Source organism: Aotus nancymaae, unplaced genomic scaffold (genome assembly GCF_030222135.1).
Source record: "Aotus nancymaae isolate 86718 unplaced genomic scaffold, 86718_ANA_hifiasm-v0.15.2.pri h1tg000039l, whole genome shotgun sequence".
Classification (NCBI taxonomy): domain Eukaryota; kingdom Metazoa; phylum Chordata; class Mammalia; order Primates; family Aotidae; genus Aotus; species Aotus nancymaae.
This window is the reverse complement of record NW_026988453.1, coordinates 12835507-12858956: the sequence shown is the minus strand read 5'-3', so window position 1 is coordinate 12858956 and position 23450 is coordinate 12835507. Positions and strand designations below refer to the sequence as shown.

The window sequence follows — 23450 nt, the reverse complement described above, 5'->3', positions numbered from 1 at the left end:
CCAGCCTGGACAACAGAGTGAGACCCTGTCTCAAAAAACAAAATAAAAAGAACATTTCAGGGTGGGTTTGAAATTTTATTTAGGGTGGCTAAGGAATGCTTCATTGAAACGGCAACTTAAATTTTTTTTTTTTTTTAATTTCCATAGGTTATTGGGGAACAGGTGGTGTTTGGTTACATGAGTAAGTTCTTTAGTGGTGATTTGTGAGATTTTGGTGCACCCAATCAGCTGAGCAGTATACACTGCACCCAATTTGTGGTCTTTTATCCCTCACCCCTTCCCACCCTGTCCCTTGAGTCCCCAAAGTCCATTGTGTCATTCTAATGCCTTCACATCCTCATAGCTTAGCTCCCACTTACGAGCGAACGTATGATATTTAGTTTTCAATAATAGTCTCCAGTCTCCTCCAGGTTGCTGTGAATGCCATTAGTTCATTCCTTTTGGAGGATGAGTAGTATTTCGTTGTCTATCTATACCACAGTTACTTTATCCACTGGTTGGCTGATGGGCATTTGGGTTGGTTCCACATTTTTGCAATTGTGAGTCATTCCTTTTGGAGGATGAGTAGTATTTCGTTGTCTATCTATACCACAGTTTCTTTATCCACTGGTTGGCTGATGGGCATTTGGATTGGTTCCACATTTTTGCAATTGTGAGTCGTGTTGCTGTAAACATGCATGTGCACCTATAATTTTTGTATAATAACTTAGTTTCCTCTGGGTAGATACCCTGTAGTGGAATTGCTGGATCAAATGGTAGTTCTACTTCTAGTTCTTTAAGGAATCTCCACACTGTTTTCCATAGTGGTTGCACCAGCTTACTTTCCCACCAGTGGTGTGGAAGTGTTCCCTGTTCACTGCATCCATGCCAACATCTATTATTTTTCGATTTTTTGATGATGGCCATTCTTACAGGGGTAACGTGATATCACATTGTGGTTTGATTTGCATTTCCCTGATCATTAGAGATGTTGAACATTTTTTCTTTTTCTATTCTTTTTATTTATTTACTTTTTTGAGACAGAGTTTTGCTCCGTCAGCCAGGCTGGAGTGAAGTGGCACGAACTCAGTTTACTGCAACCTCCGCCTCCCAGGTTTAAGTGATTGTCCTGCTTCAGCCCCCTGAGTAGCTGGGATTACAGGCATGTGCCGCCATGCCTTGCTAATTTTTGTATTTTTGGTAGAGATGGGGTTTCACCATGTTTGCCAAGCTGGTGACAGACTCCTGACCTCAGGTGATCCACCTGATTCTGCCTCCCAACGTGCTGTGATCACAGGCTTGAGCCACTGTGCCCAGCCATCGCTGAGCATGTTTCACATGCTTGTTGGCCATTCGTGTATCTTCTTTTGAGAATTGTTTATTCATGTCCTTAGGCCATGAAAAGGCAACTTTTTTGAATGAATCTGAAGGAAGTAAGGCAGCTGGCCGTGTGGTTTGGAGACGTGGAAGCATATTTGGCATGGTCTGGAATAGGTAGGAGGCCAAGCAAGACCCCTTGGAGTGCTTGAGCAAGGAGGGGAGAAGAGAAGGAGTTGCAGTCTCGGAGCCAACGAGGACCCAGGTCGTGTAAGATTTGTAGGTCTCTGTAAGGACTTCGCCTTTACTCAGAATGAAGTGGGATAATTATAGGTTTTTATGGAAGTATGCCTTGATTCTGTTTTAATTAGATCACATTTGTATGTCAGGATTCCTAGAAGTGAAATTCTGAGTCAAGGGATATGTACCCCTTGCCTTGCTCCCCTTGGTGGCCCGAGATTATGATAATATCATAATAACGTTACGATAACATCATTATCTTGGGCCACCAAGAGAAGCAAGGCAAAAGGTACATATCCCTGTATGAGGGATACAGGGATTAGGTTCTTTGGGCTGCCAAAGAAAAGTACCACAAATGCAGTGGAAAACAGTAGAAATTTATTGATCCACAGTCCTGGAGGCTAGAAGACTGAAATCAAATCATTGTCAGGGCCACACTTCTACTGCAGCCTGCAGGGGAGAATGCTTCCTTGCCTCGTCTTGCCTTCTGATGGGGGTTTTCAAGCCTTGGGGTTCTTTAGCCTGCAGCTGCATCGCTTGCATCTGCCTCTGCCATCACAAGGTGTGGTCTCTGTGTGTCTCTGCCTTTATGGGGCCTTTTTCTTTTAATGACTAGTCACGTTGCTCACCCGAATCCAGTGCGACCTTGTCTTAACCTAAGTAATCATGTCTGGAACGATCTGTTTCCACATAAAATCGTGTTCTGAGGTATTAGGGATTAGTGCTTTAATATGTCTTTTGTGGGAACACAGTTCAACTCACAACATGGCCAGTTTGAGAATCACAAATCTGTTCCTTGGAAGAAAGTCATTCCTAATTTTCTCGGGTCTTGGAATAGTGTCTTAGGCTAGTTAGCTTCCCCAGTCCATTCATATGGAAGCCACACTTTCTCATTCCCTGAGTGTGTGTGTGTATATATGTATGTGTGTTTGTGTAACTTATTAACATGAATGGAATTATATTATGCATATTTGTAAGCAACTTGGTTTATACACATAATAGTAAGCCTTGGAATTCCTTCCATGTATTTATATATAAATCGACTTGATCCCTTGTTACCATGACACAGTGATTTCATAATACTGATGCCCTATAATTGAAACATTTCCCTATGGGTAGACATTAAGGTTGTCTTCAATTGTCTTGGCTACTACAGATGTAACATTTGGTGAAGGTTTTATTTTCCTAACAATTAGTACAAGAATTTCTTGGTGGGAAGGGACTATTTTTGTTAAAAAAGGTATTGTTGGAACTGACACAAGAACAGAAAACCAAATACCACATGTTCTCACTCATAGGTGGGTGTTGAACAATGAGAACACGTGGACTCAGGGAGAGGAGCATCACACACTGGGGGCAGTTGGGAGGGGGACTAGGGGAGGGACAGCAGGGGGTGGGGAGGGATAACATGGGGAGAAATGCCGGATATAGTCAAAGGGGGAATAGAGGCAGCAAACCACCTGGTTATGTATGCACCTATGCAACAACCCTGCATGACCCGCACATGTACCCCAGAACCTAAAGTAAAATAAAAAAAAAAGACATTGCTGGATAGCCTCAAACTAGAGTCAGAATCAACTATGCATAATAAATATATGAGGGAGAAGAAGGAGGTGGGAGGCTGGATTCTCTAGGGGTCAAAGTCACATAAGAGGGGAAGCCCAGAGGAAGTACTTTGAAGGCAACATGGCCAAAAGGGTTCTTTTGAGTTAAATGGCGCACACCAGGCTGGGCAAAGTGACTTATGCCCGTAATCCCAGAACTTTGGGAGATTGAAGTGGGAAGATTGTTTACTCAGGAGTTTGAGACCAATCTGGGCAATATAACAAGATCTCATCTCTACTAAAAATAATTTTAAAAAAGTCAAAGGGGAATGATGGCACATGCGTGTAGTCCCAGCTCCTTGGGAGGCTGAGACCAGAGGACTGCTTGAGCCCAGGAGTTTAAGGCTGCAGTGGAGCCATGATCATGCCACTGTACTCCAGCTTGGGTGACAGGGCAAGACCCTGTCTCAACAACAAAAAATGATGCACACTGAATCAATGTAAACTTAGTCATCCTTCTCCCCTCTGAGATATGCTACCTTGCATATTGCAAATGCTACCTTGCTTATTTATACTTTCAGTGAGAATAGAATTTCCTTAGGAATCTACAAAGAGTTGCTGAATTTTTGTGTTAATGTGAGTGAGGAGTGAGTGATGCACATCTGGTTTCCACATAGGATGTGAAAATGGACATCCTTGGATGTATATTTCTGAGCTCATGATAAAGTGAGCTAGGAGTGAGTTCTTTTAAGTGGAGCTAGTCCAAAGACAAGGGCCATTGTACTGCTGGTGCCACTGAAATCGGAACCAGCTACTGGAACCCCTGGCACTCCTGAGAGAGGGGAACAGATATTTAAGTGGACGAGGAGCCAGGTTAGGAACTGGATGAGAACCCTTGAGAGGACTTCTTAGGAAGGACTTGTTGAATGCTGGCTCCCTGAAAAAGACCACCAAAACACCTGTTGGTAAGGCAAAGCTGGAGCCTTGAGGGACTCGTAATAGATTCTGAGAGTGGAGAGGGTAACATCAGGGTCTTTATGGGGCTTTGAAATTTAGGTTAAGGTGAGACTTCGGCATGGTGACTTTATTTGAATTGGATAAAGATTGTGATGCCATAGTTGGAGATTGCTGAGCACAGTGAAGCCGGGGTTTGGAACTAAAGGTTCCAAGCAGTCTTTAAGAGTAGCAGTCATTTGATGCTATCTATTGAAAAGTTCAGCACTTTTAAATGGGTTTACGACATTTATTTTTGCGGGCAAGAGTTTCTTGGAATAGTAAAGTCATGATGATAAAGAGAATGGAATGTTAAAATCATGTTAGTGAAGATAATAAGCTATGTGGGTGTAGATGGTTTCAGTTCTCAGACCTACTTTTTGAGATCTTCCACTTTGGATTCTGAAGAAAATCTCATTTAGAAAGAGGTTCCTCTCCCCAAGCAAATTCTAAGTCAGCTTTAGTATTATCTCTCCCCTTGATTAAAGGAATTACTGCATTTCATCTCACTGTGAAGGAGTCTCATTTCTACAAGAGACTGAGAGTGTTAATCTGATTGATCAGAAACCAAGACATCCATTAGGCCACATTGCAGGTGTGGGTGCATTTCAGGTCAGAAACCAGACTACATTTTTTTGGCCCTTTTTGTTTTGTTTCGTTTTTGCACATGGATGCAGTCAGATCTCTCCTGCTCCCTTCACTGAGCATAGCCTTGGAAGGACCTCTAAGAAAAGTGCAGCCATATTAGCATGCTCAGATCCAGCCCTTTGTCCGTGTGGCTGGCAAGCTGAATGGATTCCAATTTGTTCTGCTGCCCAGCCATTTAGATTCAGAGGTGGGAAAAGAAAATTTTCCTGCACTTTCAGGCACATGTCTCATGTCCCAGCATTACTTACCATGGAAGCTGTATGTTTGGGAGTGTTGGGGTTCCTGATGGATATACTACATTCATTTTTCCAGAACACTTTCTACCCTTTTCCGTCTGCTCTGTACATGGGGAAGCTGACCTGTATGGTCTATATGTATTTGCTCCTTTGCCCCTCTGTTCAGCTAATGAGAAACACTGGCCAGAGATCAGAGGGAGGGAAGAGTGTGAGGCTGGGGTGTTTGTTCCCCTAGATACCTCCTTCACAATCCCTGGTGGGCTGGCTGCATCTCTTAACTGAACGTCACAGCTCCTGCCATGTGGTACTCCCCATACAGATCTTTCCATCTTGGGCTTTTGGTAACAGGTCTTTCCTCTGTCCCTGTGGGCCTTAGGGTGGAAACAGCTGCAGCTAACGCTGAGATACCACGATCTCTTGTAAATCGATTTCCCTATGCCTTGCCCCTCTTTTTATTAAATGCTACTACAATTACCCAATTTGAGGATGTCATCTCTTACTTCTTGGGCCCTGATCAATATAGGGCTTTGCTGAGCTGTTCATTGTAAGAAATAGAGAAGTTCTTCTTCAAAGTTTCGTTTTAAACACTAAAGAATAGCCATTCCATATTCTAAATGCCCTTGCTCGCTGTTAGTTCCACACTCTAACCTGGTTAGCTACTTTAGCTTACACCGGCATGGCATGTCTGGACAGGCCTTGGGGAGCCTAGGTCATAGTCCATGCCATTCCTTATTTGGTAGCACTTCCTGACCATCTTGTAACTAACTTCCTCTTTTCTTCGTTCTCTCTTCACTTGCCTATTTAGGAAAGTTTTAAGTTGCTAGCCAATCGGGTCAAGTGTAGAATGTGAAGCCCCTCCATCAGTAGGGTGGCTGCGTCAGGTTATAAATGTTCCTGTCCTCTTTGTTAGGTATGCCCTTGTGGCCATTGAGCAGCACCCTTTCTGCAGAAAGTAAAACTAGCCTTGCTGAACGATCCATAGTCTCAGTGTTGACTTATTTGCGATACTGAGAACCCGTTTCCAACATTCATCTTGCTGATAATTTGTTTCCCATTTGATCATAGTTAGTTGATGCCTAGTTAGTGCTTACTAAATATTTGTTGAATGAATAAATGTCTAAATGAGTGAGTGGCAGGATTTGAACTCTAACTCTCCCTCTCTAAACTTCCAATGCAGAGTTTAGAGTTCACATGTAAAGTACAGATGCTTGATGTCCTTTGAGAGCCGTAATGGGCATTGGGTCTGTGGCTCAAGTTTCTGGAACCTCCATTTTCCTGGGTTTGCCCTAGTGCCTTACACCAAGGTGTCTTCTTTCCCAGAGGAGCAATATGCAATAATATGAAGAATATCAGAAACATACAGAAAAGATAAAGACACAATATCCCCCACCAAACAAAGATTAGGGTGATTTCTTCCACTCAGAAAATAAGAAATGAATATTGAAAAATTTCATTTGTATAGTTTATGGTTTTAAAGAACCCATCCTGAATAAACTCAAGTTATAGCTACCAGTTATGAATTTATAAAGTTTACATGACCTTTATTATAATTAATATTGTATTAATCATCACATGTTATTATATATAAGAGATAAATTTAATATAACTACCTGGTAATTATACCTATGGTTACTAACAATTTTACAACTGCAGGCTGTAGCGGTGCATGGCATTCATTAGAATTACATTTCCATTGTGCAAATGTTAGAGGAACTCCTTCCCATTGTCAGGTGTGACCCATGACTTGCGTGTCTCTGGGGACACTCTGGGAAGATGTCTTCATAGGTAAGAGCTCAGATAAATATGACACAGAACAGTCCCACGATCCCTCAGCATGTCTAGCCCTCAGGGAGTTCCTAGTTTATCAATCTGTCCGTACTGTAACTCGTCGAACGGAGAAATTCCAGGATCTTCCTGGATGGATTTCTCAGCAGGAGAGTGGTCCAGAGTGAGCTGTCATAATACACTTCCTCTTGGCGCAGAACTCCCCCTTTGATTATCTCCAGGGCACATTCCTCCTTCGGAGCCGCTTGCATATTGATTATCCCAGAGACTGCCTTCATGGCTGTGTCTGTAGAATTACAAGGGAAGAGTAGGGTTATCCAAGACTAGGATAGTCTACATGATGGAAAGCCTGGAGACATCAACTGCTTAGCTATCCGGGGTTGTTTGTCAGAGTTTGCTCCGCAAGCCTCACAGGCTGTACAGGGAGCACATGGAGGAACTGGGTATGTTAGAGTCTATTGGGCAAAGAGAGGCCTTAGTGTTAGTAGGCGCCTTGCCTTTCTGGATGGAGACTGGTGGGGGCAGTTAGAGGTGATCACTTGGGAGATCTGAATCGTATTTCTCTCTTGGGTATTTTGGTTGGGGGTGCAGAAGTAATATGGGGGAGCAGAATGAGGATAGCAGTCTCATAATAACTCAGCAGCTAATGGGAAGTGGCAGTGGGCAAAACCAGAGTGCTGTATGATAATGACTTACTGTTCTGTAAAAGGAAGAGATACACAAGAACCCAGGGTTTTGCCCCCTTGTTACCACTAACCACTTTCGCTTCTCTCCCCTTCCAAGTTTTCATGTCCTTCTTGCACAATTTCTCTTTCTCCATTCCTTTCTTGTTTCCCTCTGGGCCTCAGTCTCTCTCTCTCTAATTCCCTAACTACTACTCAATTACTCTTCAAAGAGCATGTTCTTACAGTATCTGCCACATGTTTTAGATAAACTTGCATTTGGACTTACAGAAAAGTTGTAAAAATTGTACACACTACCCCCCTTATATTCCACATCTGCTCCCCCTATTTGCAACATCACACATAACCATTGTGCAATGACTTAGGACAGGTACAATAATGGAACTGATACAATATTATTAACTAAACTATAGACCTTACTTTTTTCACTAATGTTCTTTTTATTTTCCTGGATCTTATCCAGGATTCCACTTAGTAGTAATTTCTTCCTATTTTTCCTTCAATCTGTAACAATTCTTCAGTCTTTCTTTGTCTCTCATGGCCTTGACACTTTTGAGGAATACTGACCAAATGTTTCGTAAAATTTTCCTTGATGTGGGTTTGTTCATTGTTCTCTTATGATTGGAGTGGGGTCATGCATTTTGGCAAGAACTTCACAAAATGATGTTGTGTCCTCAGTGCATCACATCAAGGAGTTCATGATATCAGTGTGTCTTATTACTGGTGATGCTTTTAAGAAACACAAACTTGTATTTGATAAGTCTCATATAGAAAGGTAATGGCCATTGAGTGTTCATGAGGGCATAAGGTGTTCAGCAAAGGGTTAAGTGATGAATGTGGTGACACCCAGCAACCTTGGTAATCAAAATGGAAAGGAGAGTAAAGAGTAGCCAGAGCCGGCCGGGCACAGTGGCTCACGCCTGTAATCCCAGCACTTTGGGAGGCCGAGGTGGGTGGATCACGAGGTCAAGAGATCGAGACCATCCTGGTCAACATGGTGAAACCCCATCTCTACTAAAAATACAAAAATTAGCTGGGCATGGTGGCACACACCTGTAGTCCCAGCTACTCGGTAGGCTGAGGCAGGAGAATTGCTTGAACCCAGGAGGAGGAGGTTGCGGTAAGCCGAGATCGCGCCATTGCACTCCAGCCTGGGTAACAAGAGCGAAACTCTGTCTCAAAAAAAAAAAAAAAAAAAAAAAAGAGTATCCAGAGCCTCCACTGGTGACAGAAATGCTCATCAAATGAGAGAGCTAGTGCTTTCTGCACTGCTTCTTAGTGCATTGCACATGAGGTCAGGGAGTTCAGCACCCTTGTTTATCCACAATGGTAAGGCAGACAGTTCATCTGCAGGTCATTATTCCAAAGTCTTGACGTTACCTGTGTCTATGAGGCCGAGAACACAGAGAGTGATTGACACATTGACCTCAGCCATTAAATATTCCTTTCTGATGGAGGAGAAGAACCCATCCAAAGCAAACTTGCTTGCAGAATAGGCAGAAATCATTGGATAAGCCACTTTTCCTAAATGATAGATTAAAGAAATGGGTTAATAGGTGGACCATTTCAGCTTCTGAGAGAGCTGATCTTTATCTGTGGTAGGCAGTCTTAGTTTCTATAGATTCCCTAAGGAAATTATCCTGCTGTGTTGAATTCTGAAAAGAAGAACATTAAGGTATTGAAGGCATGGGGTGGGGTTGGGATGCAGGACAGCCTTCATTGAAGAGGGGCTGGTTAGGGTTTTAGTAAGGGTGATAAACAGTCTGGGCTATAAAAGAGCCATGTAATTCCATAGCTCCTAACTGTTCCACCTCTGACCCAAGTGCTGGGGATCCAAGGGTTTGACAAGTGCTCTCTGCCAACTCAGTGACCTGTTGACAATGGAAAGGGTATGTTTTACTTTCTTCACAAAAGGGATTTAAATACCCCCATCTTGGTTGGGCATGGTGGCTCATGCCTATAATCCCAGCACTTTGGGAGGCTGAGGCGGGCAGATCACTTGAGGTCAGGAGTTCAAGACCAGCCTGGCCAACATGGTGAAACGCTGTCTCTACTAAAAATACAAAAATTAGCTGGGTACATGCCTATAGTCCCAGCAATTTGGGAGGCTGAGGCAGGAGAATCGCTTGAGCCTGGGAGGCAGAGATTGCTGTGAGCTGAGATCACGCCACTGCACCGCAGCCTGGGTGACAGAGTGAGACTCTGTCTCAAGAAAACAAAACAAAGCAAAATCTTGTCTTTGCTTTTCTACCCAAAACCACTTTAAAAAAAAACGCTCACCAGACTGCTTAATTCTGACTCAAGTTTTTTGGAGAATATGTGGACATCTGCCTAATAGGATAAACTATTATTAATACCCTTTTTAGGAGGGGAGAGTAGAGGTGACCTGAGACCCTACACTCTTTACTGAGCATTGTTACAGCAACTGCTTTAAAATCTGCGTCTGCTAATTCTAGAGTCTGGGTCATTTTAAGATTGATCTTCATTGATTGCCTTTCCTCCTAAGTATGGGTCATACTTACTATTCTTGTATGGGTGTTAATTTTGTATTGTATCCTGGATATTGTGCATGATACATTGTACAGTGCCTGGATTCTGTCACATTCCTCCAAAGAGTGGTGATTTTCTTTTTTAAGTAGGCAGTTAACTTGGGTGAAACTGTCTCTTGTAGTAAGTATCAGCTGAAATCTCTGTTCAGTTATTTGAATATTAAGTTGGATGCTTGGTTTCTGCATTGCTCATGCGTGGTTCAGAGAACAACTAGAGATTTGGACACAGCTTATGTATAGGATTCAGTGTTTCTCCACTGTGACTCTCCTTTCCATTCCAGCTATTGTGGTAACCCCAACCTCTTCCTTCTAGCTATTCATGTTGGCAAGATGGCTGGTTTTTATCTCAGACACTGACTGGGGCTGCCCTTAGGCATAAAGCTATAACATTGGGAAACTCGCCTACTGTTATTTCCTTCTTCCAAGTGTCAATAACCCTCCATTTGCTATCCGCTCTTACTTAATCTCCACTGCTTTCAATGGTTGTTGTCGATATTTTGTCAAAAGTTTATAGCTGTCATCTGGATAAGGATGGTCTTTCAGGTGCCACTCTGCAGTTATCGGAATTGGAATTTCTATATGTTTAAAATATAATATGTTGTATGTCAAATCAATGAAGAAAGGATGGCTTATTTAATAAAGATGCTGAGAAAGGTGGTTAACTAATTGGAAAAAATTAACTTTTTAAATATCATATAGCAAAAAAGAGTCTAGGTGGAAAATGATAATAAACAGTGTTATCTACCCAATACCCATTCCTCCTTCTTTAATACTGGAGTCAGATTTTTTCAGGACAGCAACATAATCATACTAAAATACTCATCTTTCTGAGATTTTCTTGCCCGAATTGGCCATGTGATGTAGTAGTTCTGGCCAGTGAGAAATATAACAGATGAGTTTCTAGGAAAGATATTGACTTCCTGATAAATTAGATGGATTCAGGTGGCATGCAACTTTTACATTTTGCCCTTCTCCTTTCCTCCTAATGAACCTCAGATGTGATGGCTAGAATTGTAGCAGTCAGTTTGTGAACTTTAGGAAAAGCTAATGTTAATTATAGTGGAACAGAAATGTGGAATGACCTTAGATTCTTGAAGATACCGTAAGTCAACCACACCAGCCTTAAACTATTGGCTGAGAAGAAGGAATCTCTCTTTGTTAAGCTGCTGTCAGGTTTTTATCACATGAACAGCAGAATGTAACTTCTCACTGACACAAAAATAATTCAGTTAGTAAAAGAAGATAATTAACATAGGTAAATATTAGGTCCTTGGGTAGAAAAGACCATTCTAACAGAAAAGTTAAAAAAATGTAAAGGCAAAGAATATTTCCTAAGATGTAAAATTTCTATATGTCAAAACAATAGCATGCCACTATGATAATATCAGTATAAAGGTAGAGTGCAAATGAGAAACCAGAACCATTTGCAACGTATTAGACAAAAACATATTCTCAATCCTCAGTAAACAAAGAGCTCTTACAAGTGAAAAAATACAAGCCTATCTCTTTACGGAACCACTGCAACCCCATCCTCAGTTATGAGTTCTGAGTTGGAATGATTCCAGAGCCAAGTTCCAGGAATGAGTGTGTGACACAGGGTATTCACCCCCAGTATCTGATGCCGTCAGGGTAACTGACTAGTTCAATAAATCAAACAGAGCAGCAGGACACATTCTTACTACCTAGTCAGCATTCAGTTCTCTCTCTCTCTTTTTTTTTTTTTTTTTGAGATGAAGTCTCACTCTGTTGCCCAAGCTGGAGTGCAGTGGCGCAGTCTCAGCTCACTGCAACCTCCACTCCTCCTGGGCTCAAGTGATTCTCCTGCCTCAGCCTCCCAAGTAGCTGGGACCACAGGCACACGCCACCATGCCCAGCTAATTTTTGTATTTTTAGTGGAGATGGGGTTCGCTACGTTGGCCAGGCTGGTCTCAAACTCCTGATCTCATGATCTGCCCGCCTCGGCCTCCCCAAGTGCTAGGATTACAGGCGTGAGCCACTGTACCTGGCCTAGTTCTCTTTTCTAACTCTCTACCAGAATTCCAATTGAGATCGTGTTTCTGCCTGTTGCAGAGATTGTTAGTGTTCTCTCAATACACCATCTGCCCTTTTTCCTTAGTAGTAGAACCCCTGATCTGTAGCTAGGCTCATAGTTATCTAGAATAAAGTCCACATTTCACAACTTCCCTCAGCCAGGTGTTGTCAGGTGACAACAGGTGGGATGTGAGCAGAAGTGTATCATGTAACTTCTGGGACACGTTTTTTTTTTTAAATTGATGTATCATAGTTGTACATGTTTGGGGATATGTGTGACATTTTGTTACATGTATACACTGTATAATGATCAAGTCAGAGGAATTGGGCTATCCAACACCTCAAATTTTTTTTTCTTTCTGTTAGGAACATTACAATTCTTCTCTTTAGCCCTTTTGAAATATACATTACTGTTAACTATAATTTCCCTACTGTACTATCAAATACTGGGACTTATTCCTTCTATCTATTTTTGTAAACATTGACCAACTTCATCCCACACTTTCTTCCCTTCCCAGCCTCGGGTAGCCACCGTTCTACTCTCCACCCGCATGAGTGCTACGTTTTTTAGCTCCCACATGTGAGTGATAACGTGCAGTATTTGCCTTTCTGTGCCTGGCTTATTCTAGTTAGCAAAATGATCTCCAGGCCCATTCATGTTGCTGCAAATGACAGGATTTTATTCTTTTTATGGCTGAACAATATTTCATGTATCTGTATACCACATGTTCTTTATTTATTCATTAATAAACACTTAGGCTGATTCCATATCTTGGCTAATATGAATAGTGCTGCAAAAACACATGAGAGTACAGATATCTCTTTGATATACTGATTTCCTTTTTTTTGTTTTTTTGGATATCAACCCAGCTGTGGGATTGCCGGGTTATATAATACTGTTCTGTTTAGTTTTCTGAAGAACCTCTATGTTTTTCATAATGGCTGTACTACTTTATTTTCACCAGTAGTGAGTGGGCATTTCTCTTTTTCTGCATCCTTGCATGCATTTCTTATTTTTTATCTTTTTGATAATAGACATTCTAACTGAGGTAAGATGATATCTCATTGTAGTTTTGATTTGTATTTTCCTGATGACTAGTGATGTTGAGTATGTTTTCATGTACCTGTTGGCCATTTGTATGTCTTCTTTTGAGACATATCTATTGATGTCTTTTGCCTATTTTTAAATCAGTTTTTTTTTTTTTTTGCTATTGAGTTGGACTTCCTTACATATTCTGATTATAAATCTCTTATCAAATTGATAATTTGCAAATATTTTCTGCCATTCTGTGGGTTGTGTCTTCATTTTGTTAATTGTTTCTTTTGCTGTGCTGAAATTTTTTAGCTTGATATAATGCCATTTGTCTATTTTTGCTTTTGTTGCCTATGCTTTTGAGGTCTTGCTCAAAAAGTTTTTGCCCAGACCAATGTCCTGTAGCATTTTCCCAATGTTTTCTTCTTGTAGTTTTATCATTTTAGGTCTTACATTTAAGTCTTTAATCCATTTTGAGTTGATTTTTGTATATAGTGTAAAAGATGGGAATCTAGTTTCATTATTTTGCATATGGATACCAGATTTTTCCAGCACCATTTATTAAAGAGACTGTCCTTTCCCCAGTGTATATTCTTGGTGCCTTTATTGAAAATGAGTTGGCTGTAAGTTAGTGGATTTATTTCTGAGTTCTCTATTCTGTTCCACTATTCTGTGTTTCTGTTTTTATGCCAGGGTTATGCCGTTTTGGTTACTACAGCCTGAAATATATTTTGAAGTCAGGTAATGTATTACTTCCAGCTTTGTTCTTTTTGCTCAGGATTGCTTTGGCTATTTGGGGTCTCTTTTGGTTCCCTGCAAATTTGGGGATTGTTTTTTCTATTTCTGTGAAAAATGTCACTGGTATTTCAATAGGAATTGCATTAAATCTATATATTGCTTTTGATAGTATGGTTATTTTAACAATATTAATTCATCTGGTTCATCAGCATGGGATATCTTTCCATTTTTTGTGTCTTCTTCCATTTCTTTTATCAGTGTTTTATAGTTTTCCTTGTAAAGATTTTTAACTTATTTAATTAAGGTTATTCCTAAGTATTTTATTTTTGGGGAGCTATTGTAAATGGGATTGCTTTCTTATTTTATTTTTTAGATTGATCACTGTTAGTATATAGAAAAGCTACTTGATAGCATTTATATGTTGTATAGAAATGCAACATATAAATGATTTTTATGTTGATTTTGTATCTGGACACTTTACTGAATTAATTTATCAGTTGTAAGAGTTTTTTGGTGGAGTCTTTAGGTTTTTCTAAATATAAGATTATGTCATCTGCAAAAAAGGGTAATTTCACTTCTTTCTTTCCAACTTGGATGCCCTTTATTTCCTTCTCTTGTCTAATTGCTCGGCTAGAACTTCCTGTACTACGTCGAATAAAAGTGGTGAAAGTTGGCATTATTATTCCAAATCTTAGCGGAAAGGCTTTCAATTTTTCCCTGTTCAGTAACATATTAGCTATGGATTTGTCATATGTGGCCTTTATCATGTTGAGGTATGTCCCTTCTACACCCAGTTTGTAGGGTTTTTTATCATGAAGGGATATTGCATTTTACCAAATGCTTTTTCATCATCTACTGAAATGATCATATAGTTTTTATCTTTGACTCTGTTGATGTGATGTATCACATTTATTGATTTGCTTATGTTAAACCATCCTTGCATCTTAGAGGTGAATCCCACTTGATCATGATGAATGATCCTTTAAAATGTTGTTGAGTTCTGTTTGCTAGCATTTTGTTGGGGATTTTTGCATCTATGTTCATCAGGGATATTGGCCTGTGTTTTTCTCTTTTTTGATGTGTCTTTAGTTTTGGTTTCAAGGTTGGGACACATCCTTAAAAGGAGAAGTCCGTCTCTTCCTTCCCACTCCTTTGTCCTTCTTGGTGTCTGAAGGTGGATGTCATCGCTGTGGCTTCAGAGCTCTCTTGGACAATGAAATAGAAGCCACGTGTTGAGGATGGAAAAACATTCAGATAGTTTAGATAGAAGAAAGGAACCTGGGTGACCATGGAGCTGCCAGACTGCCTAACTTCAGACTTGATTTAAATTCTAATTTATTTGGTTTTATTTTGAGATGGAGTCTTGTTCTGTTGCTCAGGTAGGAGTGCAATGGCATGATCTCAGCTCACTGCAACTTCTGCCTCCCAGGTTCAAGTGATTCTCCTGCCTCAACCTCCCAAGTAGCTGGGATTACAGGCGTGAGCCACCAAACCTGGCTAATTTTTATATTTTTAGTAGAAACGGGGTTTCACCATGTTGGCCAGGCGAACTCCTGACCTTAAGTGATCCACCTGCCTTGGCCTCCCAAAGTGTTGGGATTACAGGCATAAGCCACCGTGCCTGGCCTGAATTTTAACTTATTGAATCCACTATTATTTTAGGTTTTCTGCATCTGAGAGCTGAACTTATTTCTTATTGATAGGTCTCCTCACTTCTATGCAGCCCATGTGCCAAAAGACAGCTGACATCATTCCTAACTGTAGGTGTGAGCTTATATAATCTATTTAATCCCACCCTTTTTACTCATGATTGATACAGGAATGGCCATGTGGCTCATTTTAGACCAATGAGACTTGAAGAACATTTTGTTGAGTGTCTCAAAGAGTTCCTGCTTTTCTGGAAGAATTTCTGAGAGTAGCAATCCTCTTTTCCTTCTGACACATTTTTGTGCGTTGATATGGGGGCTGGAATTGCTGCAGCTATCTCATTGTCAGCCTGAGGATGAAGCCACACATAGAAGAGAGCAGAGCCAAGAGAATCACGGGGACATTGAGCTTCAGCCAAGTCAACTGTGAAGCCCGCCCTACATCTGGACTTCTAGTTATGTCAATAATTTTCCTTATTGTTTGAGACAAAAATAGATCCACATTACTTATAAGAATAGCATAATAGTTAAAAGTATGAACTCTAGAGCCAGATGACCCAGGTGTGAATCCCAAGTATGCCAATTCTTAGCTGTAATATGTGGTTAATATAACCAAGCTGAAATAACCCAAGTAATATACTTAGCACAAACTCTGGCACATAGAAAGCATTCAGAAAATGCTATTATTGTTAGCAGTATTAGTATTCAAATTGGTGAGCAAAGTATGAGCAATTCAAAAAGTCATGTTGGGACAAATAGCTACTTACTTGGAGAAAAGCAAGGTGCCATTCTGATAAATAAATTCAAATTTTATGTGGAAAGTGAAAAACTAAAATAAGCTATGGGTGAATTTCTAATCTCAAAGTAAGAGATACTTTTTAAAGCATGAAATTGGAGGCGTAGACTATGAAGGAAGACATCAATATGTTTGAATATCTAAAATGTGAAAAGCTGCAATGTACTAGAAGTGCTTGCCATGGCCTTCCTGTCTTCATCCCTTTCAAAGAGACTTTATCTTTCTAGCCCTGGAAGGTTGGCCTAATTATTACGAATGTGCATACTGGCTTGAACATTCATCATAGTCTCTCTTTCAAGAAATTGAAATAAGTGACCAAAAGATTCTGATTGCTGCTGTAGGATTTTGAATGAAAAGGTCATTCATGGTTGGGACTGGGGTAGCCATTTTCAGTCATGGAGAGGGATAAGTAAATGAAGACTAGTATTCTGCAAAAATAAGCAGGCGTATGGAGCAAACACAGTAATCTCTGAAATTGAGCTAAATAGGAGCTAACATTTATTAAGCTCTTATGTGCCAGTCTAGAGTCTAAAGGATAAATGCTCAGAGTTTCAAGGTTAATGAGTGGGAGAAGCAGGATTCAAACCAGGATTCAAATTTGACTCCAGTAGCCCACACTGTTGAACACTAGGTAGTACTTCCTCTACAGAAGCCACTGTTCTTTATATGAGTGTTTTCCGGGAGCCATGTGTTAAATCCAGTTCTTCCTGCGTTGGTGAGGATTCTCTCTGTTTTGATAGTTGCGTCCAAAATAGGCAAAGTTTGTGAATAGCAGTATTATTTTCACTTCTAAGCTTACAGATGAGGATACCCATAAATAGACAGGGCTGGTCACTCCTAGTCCCTTTGTATTCATTTCCCAGGGCTACCATAACAAATTACCACAAACTTGGTAGCATAAGACTACAGAAATATTTTCTTTCACAGTACTGGAATCCAAAAGTCCAAAACCAAGTTATCAGCACTGGCATGCTCCCTCCAAAAGCTGTAGCAGGGAATCCTCCTTTTGTCTCTTGTAGTTTCTTCTGTCTGCTGGCAGTTGGAGCTGAGCTGTGCTGGCAACTCCAGTCTCTGCTTCCATATTCACTTTACTTTTTCTCTTCTGTCTGTGTCTTCTACTCCTCTTATAAGGTCACTTGTCATTATATTCAGGCCCCCTCAGATAATCTGGAATGATTTCATCTTGAGATCTTAGTTATATCCGTAGGGGCTTTCTGTGTGTTCACTTAAGGTCACATTCACAGGATCTAGGTGGACATATATTTTTTGGGGGACCACCATTCAGCCCACTACACACCCCTAGTGACAATAAAGATATTGACTGTGACATTTAATATGTTTGTCCAGGTGGCAACAGAGATGCAGAAGAAAGATATTCTGCAAAGCCATAGTCTGAATTCCTATAGTAGTTATTTTTATACCACTCAAATATAATACACTCACATTTCCTATCCTTAATTATGCTTTATGTTATGCTTAAGCTACAAAGAAGAATCCTAAATGGTTTTATAGGAGAAGGAGGTAAGAAAGGGAAGAGAGAAAGTGAAAGCAGAAGAAAGGAGAGAAGTAGGGAAGGAGCCAGACATGTCAGAAGACTATCTCAAAATTTCATGACATGGATGCATGCATGGTTTAAAAAAGTGTTGTTTTTTTTTAATTAGAAACAGGGTCTCACTCTGTCATCCACCCAGGCTGAAGTGCTAGAGTGCAGTGGTGAGATCATAGCTCATCCTCCTGCCCCAGCCTCCTGAGTTTCTGGATTAAAGATGCATGCCACCATGCGTGGCTAATTTATTTTTTATTTTTTGTAGACACAATGTCTCACTATGTTGCACAGCTGTGTCTAAAATTCTGGGCATCAAGTGATCCTCCTTCCTTGGCCTCCCAAAGTACTGGGATTACAGGCATAAGCCACCGTGCCCAGCCTAAAAAAATGTTTTTAAATGGTGAACAAAATGAATTATTATGCAAGCATACAAGGTTGGACAAAGGCTATTGAAAAATAATTAGCCTTTATTATGAAGACTATGCATGAGGTACACTGTAACATAATTACAGAAGGCTGTAGCTGCTGTTGACATCTCTCAGATTTTGTGACCTGCCATTGATCTGTAATTGTTTAAGCTGGTAGTTCTCAAATTCAATGCACATAAGGACCATGTGCAAATAAGGGCCATTAATCTGCAGAATTTGAGCTCTGCCCCCTATTCTTCTAGTCTGTTTCTGGAGTAGAGGACTGTGCCAAAGAGTTCAGTAGAAAACAGTGGCTTTATCCGTAAATTATATTCACAGTGGGTTTTGAGAACAAGTGTGGGGACAGGAAAGGCATGGTGGCATAAGCTTGTTGAACATCATCTAGGAACTCCTGGAAGAAATCAGGAGAGGTCTTTGGAAGAGGCGAAAGCCCCACAATGACAGCTGGGTGAGCAGTCATTGAATTACGAATTATTAAGTTTCTTTAAAACCCAAACTAGTATGACGCAGGAAAACATGTATTTCAAATCTAAACTGGGTATTTAGGTGAAGAAAGATATTGGACTATCAGGAAACTCCACCTGGAGGAGGTAGGTTGTAAATTTTGCTTGATGAAAGGAAGTGCATAAAGGGCCAGGGAGGTGGAGGAGTGGTTTGTGCAAAGATTAGAGGCAGGAGTTAGGCAGTGAGAAGCTAGTCAGACAAGAAAAATAATAGCAAAGTTGATTGTATTTTTTCTTCTTCAAAAGTACAGACTTATAAACACTCATCCAAAACTCTTAGAGGCAGATGTATTATGGAATTTTAATTTATTTTTGGAGTTTTAGATGATGGTATGGGCATATAATAGATATGATATCACATCTCCAGTAGGGTTGGAGGAGGCAGCCTATAGGAGAACATGTTATATTATTTCTGCACTGAAACATTCGAAAGTTCATACTGAGATAAAGAAAGGCTTTATGTAGCCTCACTTCAGTTCAGGTTAAATTCGTTTTGTACATTAAATTATGAAAAGAAAATCCTTAGTTTTTGGAGATGTATTATTGTTTCCATTTTTTCCTCATCGCTCTTTGGATTTTGGAATTGCAGATAAGGATTGTGAACCAGTCTAGGCTCACTAAAGGAAAGTTGGAACATGGAACATATATTTTTTTAAAAAGCAGAAAAAAAATGACGAGAAGAGAGAAAAATCTTCCAGGTTGTCACCATTCCCAAATAACCTTGGTGCATTTAATTAAAGTCTATTTCTGTTCACAAGTCTGTTCTTAAACATTTTTCCACATAATGCTAATTAGTTTGTGTGAGGAAACCCGTACGTTCTGCTCTATATAAAATATATTTAGAAGTCTCAGAAAGCTGAAAAGGGCAAAATCCCTCTAAAAATCCAGATTTTTATTTTTTAAAAAAGGTTCTATGAGTCAAAAGCTCTGGTCAAAGTGTAGTAAACAGCATGTAACAGGATGTTAAAATTTGACTTTTTCTGCTTTCGTTTCAGCTGAGAACACAGTAACTGGCAAGGGTTCCATGTTCTGAAGGGAGGTTCCAGACCACCTGTGCTCTTATGGGAAACATGACAACACAAACAAACATCCCAGGGAGACAAAGGGGCTGGCACTGGGAGACCAGAGAGGACGGGAGTTAGGGAGACGTTAGCAATGTCTCATTGATCTTCAAAAAAGAAAGGGTGGGGGATTTTCCTCACATCAATCTTTGTGAGAGTGACTTCAAAGAGATCTCTCAGAGAGATTGTCCCAAGGGGTCTGATGAGCAACAAGGACTAGGGCCTGACTCAATCTGAGAGGCCATGACTATGGGCAAAGCCATTGCAGAGCTAGCACAAACCGTGTCACATCTGCGGGAACTCTCCCTTGTAGGTGGACCTGAAATCCAGCCCACACTCTGCTCCCCACCCTGTGGGCCTTGACCTGGGACTCATCCCTTCTCTTCTGGAGCCATTTCCAATTCTGCCCAGAAGGTCAACCTGAAGTGGTGAGTATATTCTCCTGTATTCCCACTGTATTCCCACTGTATTCCCACTGTATTCCCACTGTATTCCCGGGGCCCGAAGAAAATGACATAAGCAACTGCTGCCCAAACCACAGGAAGAATTACAGTATTGCAGAAAGGACCTCCAGAGAATCCTCCACAAAAGCATGCAATGCAAGAGTCAGATCTGATCATCCACCAAATGATCAGAGAGCATGAGTTCTGAATGTCTGCCAGAGCAAGAGGAGGCCAATGTATTAGCTGGGTGCCAGCCAAATACGACCTTTCCTACTCCTTATCCCCTTCCCTACATTCTCCCTTTTCCTTTAACCCAAGACAGGCTAGAGGGGGCCAGGGAGTGAGGAGGAGGTGGGAAAAGAGACGAAGGAACAGAACATTTCCTACCAACAGCAGGTTCTAGCTTAGCTAGCGGAGAAGCTTTGGTTACAGTTAAATTGCACATGACTAGACACTTTTTTTGTTTTGTTTGAGACAACAGAGTCTTGCTCTGTTACCAGGCTAGAGTGCAGTGGTGCAATCTTGGCTCACTGCAACCTCCGCCTCCCAGGTTTAACCGATTCTCCTGCCTCAGATTCCCAAGTACCTTGGACTACAGGCACGTGCCACTACACCCAGCTAATGTTTGTATTTTTTGTAGAGACGGGGTTTCACCATGTTGGCCAGGATAGTCTCGATCTCTTGACCTTGTGATCTGCCCGCCCTGGCCTCCCAAAGTGCTGGGATTACAGGCGTGAGCCACCGCGTCTGGCCTAGACATTTTAACTATTTGGGAATGAGACTGTTCTGGAGACTAGAGGCAGCCAAAGGATTTTTTATTCACCTGGAGTAACCAGAAAAGTGTTGCCATCTGCCCTAGCTCATGTCTAGGCTCAGGGAGAACCTGCCCACAGAACAGGTTTGAACAGGCAGTGGGAGGAAAGCATCAACTTTTTTTCTGATTGTACCCTACGAGATCCACTTGTTAGACTGCCACTTTAAAAAAATGTGCCAGAGTATGTGCTCAATTAAATAAAATTATTAAGTAAATAAATGTACTGTTCTAATATGCATGAAGCAGTTATGGAATTGAGGATATTAGAAGCCTGAGTGTTTCTGCCCAAGGTTAAGTTCTGGCTTATGTGGGAGTATGGAGCCATCACAGCAGAAGAGAAAGATGGCAGGTAGCTTTCTGGGAAGTTTTCGAACACAAAGAAACAGAGCTATGGTGACTATATTTTCAGAAGCAAAATATGGGACATGGAGTCTTAGAAGGATGAAGGCAGACATGATGATAAGTGGGACAGAATAATTGCACTTAGCTCTGTCCCAGAAATGCTGGGACTTAGCCACTGTAGGAACAGCAAGAGCCAGAGCTGGCAAAGAAGCCATGCGCTGAGGCTCGTTAGCTGAGTGAAAGAGGTCTAAAGGAGGTCTACGCGCTTCTGTTCATCTCTCTCCACCCTCCATCCCTAACTGCCTTGCTGAGATTTTGAAAAGATTACCATTTCAAAGGCGGATTTTAGACTGCTTTAATTGATTGCTCAGAAGAGAGTGTACAGGATTGAAAAACTTCATTCCTGCCTGTCTTCACACTTTTAGAGCAACCCCAAGCAAATGAATGAGCCCAAATTTGAGGTTCATCAGGCCTTAATGGCTTCAAGGCTAGAGAGTCATCCTGCTCCTGCCCTCTATTATTCCCAGCTCTTCCTAAACATCCTTCCTCACTCGAGAACCTCATGGTCTAAACTCTTCAGTTGTTCGGGTTGAGTTGGGTTCTCAAGATCAATCCACCTGTCTTCTCCAGACCCCAGAAGACCTGAGGTGTTTATCATAAATACTGAGACATCCCACAATCCAGTGATAATTGAAGCAATGGAATGAATGGATTTGTTCAGGGAGAGTGTGTTGACTGAAAAGAGAAGAGGGTTTAGGATAGAAGAATCCTGAGGAAACCCTGGAGAATTGCCAACGAACCTAAGAGACTGAGAGGGGACAGTTACGGTGGCCAAAGAAAACCCAGGGGAATGTTTTGGCTGAAGGAGTGTATGGTATTGAAACAACACAAAATGTAGCAGAGATAAGTAAGATAAAACTTGTTATTAAGTTTCACAAGGTGACTTTGGCAAGAACACTTCTATGCAGGTCCTGTGGACAGGATGTGAAATGGAGTTCTTCCTAAAGTCTTCTAAGGCAAGAATAAAAGAGTAGATTTGAAGAACCTCCACAGTTGAAGGGTGGGCCGAAACCAGTTCTGCCTGCATTGCCTAATCACCTGTGCCTAGCCTAAATTGCGCTTAGATAAGAGAAAGTTGTCCGTGTCCCGTGCCAGTAGCTATTGACGCTCAGGGGAGGCAGTGTTATCCCTCTCCCACTAAGCCACATGAGACGGGCCTCAACAGCATTATTTGGAGAACTTTTAATATGTATCCTGAAGTTCAGGGACTGGAATTTGACTCACATCTAAAGTCTAAAGGCAAGAGGGAGGGCTTGCACTGCCCTTGCCTGAGAACAAAGCTGAGAGCATTGTGGGATCAACCATGTAGTCCAAGGGTTGGCTTCCCAGAGGCCCAGTGTGGATCCTGTGGCTGGGAGCTGGCCTGGGGTCACTGCCCAGGGATGGTGGGGTAGACTGGGCCAAGCGGGCTGGGTTGATTGAAGCCCAGGAGCTGGGGAGAAAGCTGAACTGAAAGTAAGGAGCTAGAGAAGGCATTGCTCACACAAAGGGAACAGCTGCAGGGGAATGGGTGGCGGCAGTGGTGTCTCCTGCAGGGGATCTCCAAAGAACCCAGAAAAAGCCCCACAAAATTCACTCTCAGACCTCCTCCAAGTCACTAGACTCCCAGGATGGGGACTTTTTTTTCTCTTGAAATAATTTCACTTATAGAAAAGTTGACAGAATAGTACACACAGCCTATTTTTTTTCTGCTTAGCCATTTGAGGGTAATAGCTGTAACTGAGGTCATTGCTGACCTCATGGCCCATCTCCCCCAAATACTTAGTGTTCATTTCTTACACAGAGGGACACTGTCCTACATAATCACAATGCAGTCATCAAAATGAGGAAACTAATTTACGGGTTTCCTAGGGCTGTCATAACAAATTACCACAAACTGGGTGGCTTAAGACAACAGAAATTTATTCTCTCACAGTGCTGGAGTCAAGAAGTCCGAAATCCATGTGTTGGCAGGGCTGCACTCACTCCCTCCAAAGGCTCTCAGGGAGAATGCTTCCTTGCCTCTTCCAGCTTCTGGTGGCTGCTAGCATTCCTT

General features: G+C 41.4%; 2 protein-coding genes across 3 annotated transcripts in view; one reads left to right on the top strand and one right to left on the bottom strand.

Moving 5' to 3' along the window:
- The window catches only part of CUNH1orf74 (chromosome unknown C1orf74 homolog), a 65131-nt gene extending 45006 nt beyond the window's left edge, over nucleotides 1-20125 (top strand). The window contains exon 3 of the mRNA XM_012459253.2: nucleotides 20070-20125. The gene's annotated coding sequence lies outside the window, so the exon portion shown is untranslated. The remainder of the gene's footprint in view (nucleotides 1-20069) is intronic.
- HSD11B1 (hydroxysteroid 11-beta dehydrogenase 1) overlaps nucleotides 6471-23450 on the bottom strand; it is a 51902-nt gene continuing 34922 nt past the window's right edge. Inside the window, exons 6-7 of one of the 2 annotated variants that reach the window (XM_012459250.2) lie at nucleotides 8806-8949; nucleotides 6471-7028 (exon numbers count right to left, since the gene is read on the bottom strand). In XM_012459250.2, coding sequence (XP_012314673.2) covers nucleotides 6814-7028; nucleotides 8806-8949 — 359 coding nt within the window. In that variant the 3' untranslated portion in view covers nucleotides 6471-6813. The remainder of the gene's footprint in view (nucleotides 7029-8805; nucleotides 8950-23450) is intronic. The other variant, XM_064360330.1, reaches the window with a different exon arrangement.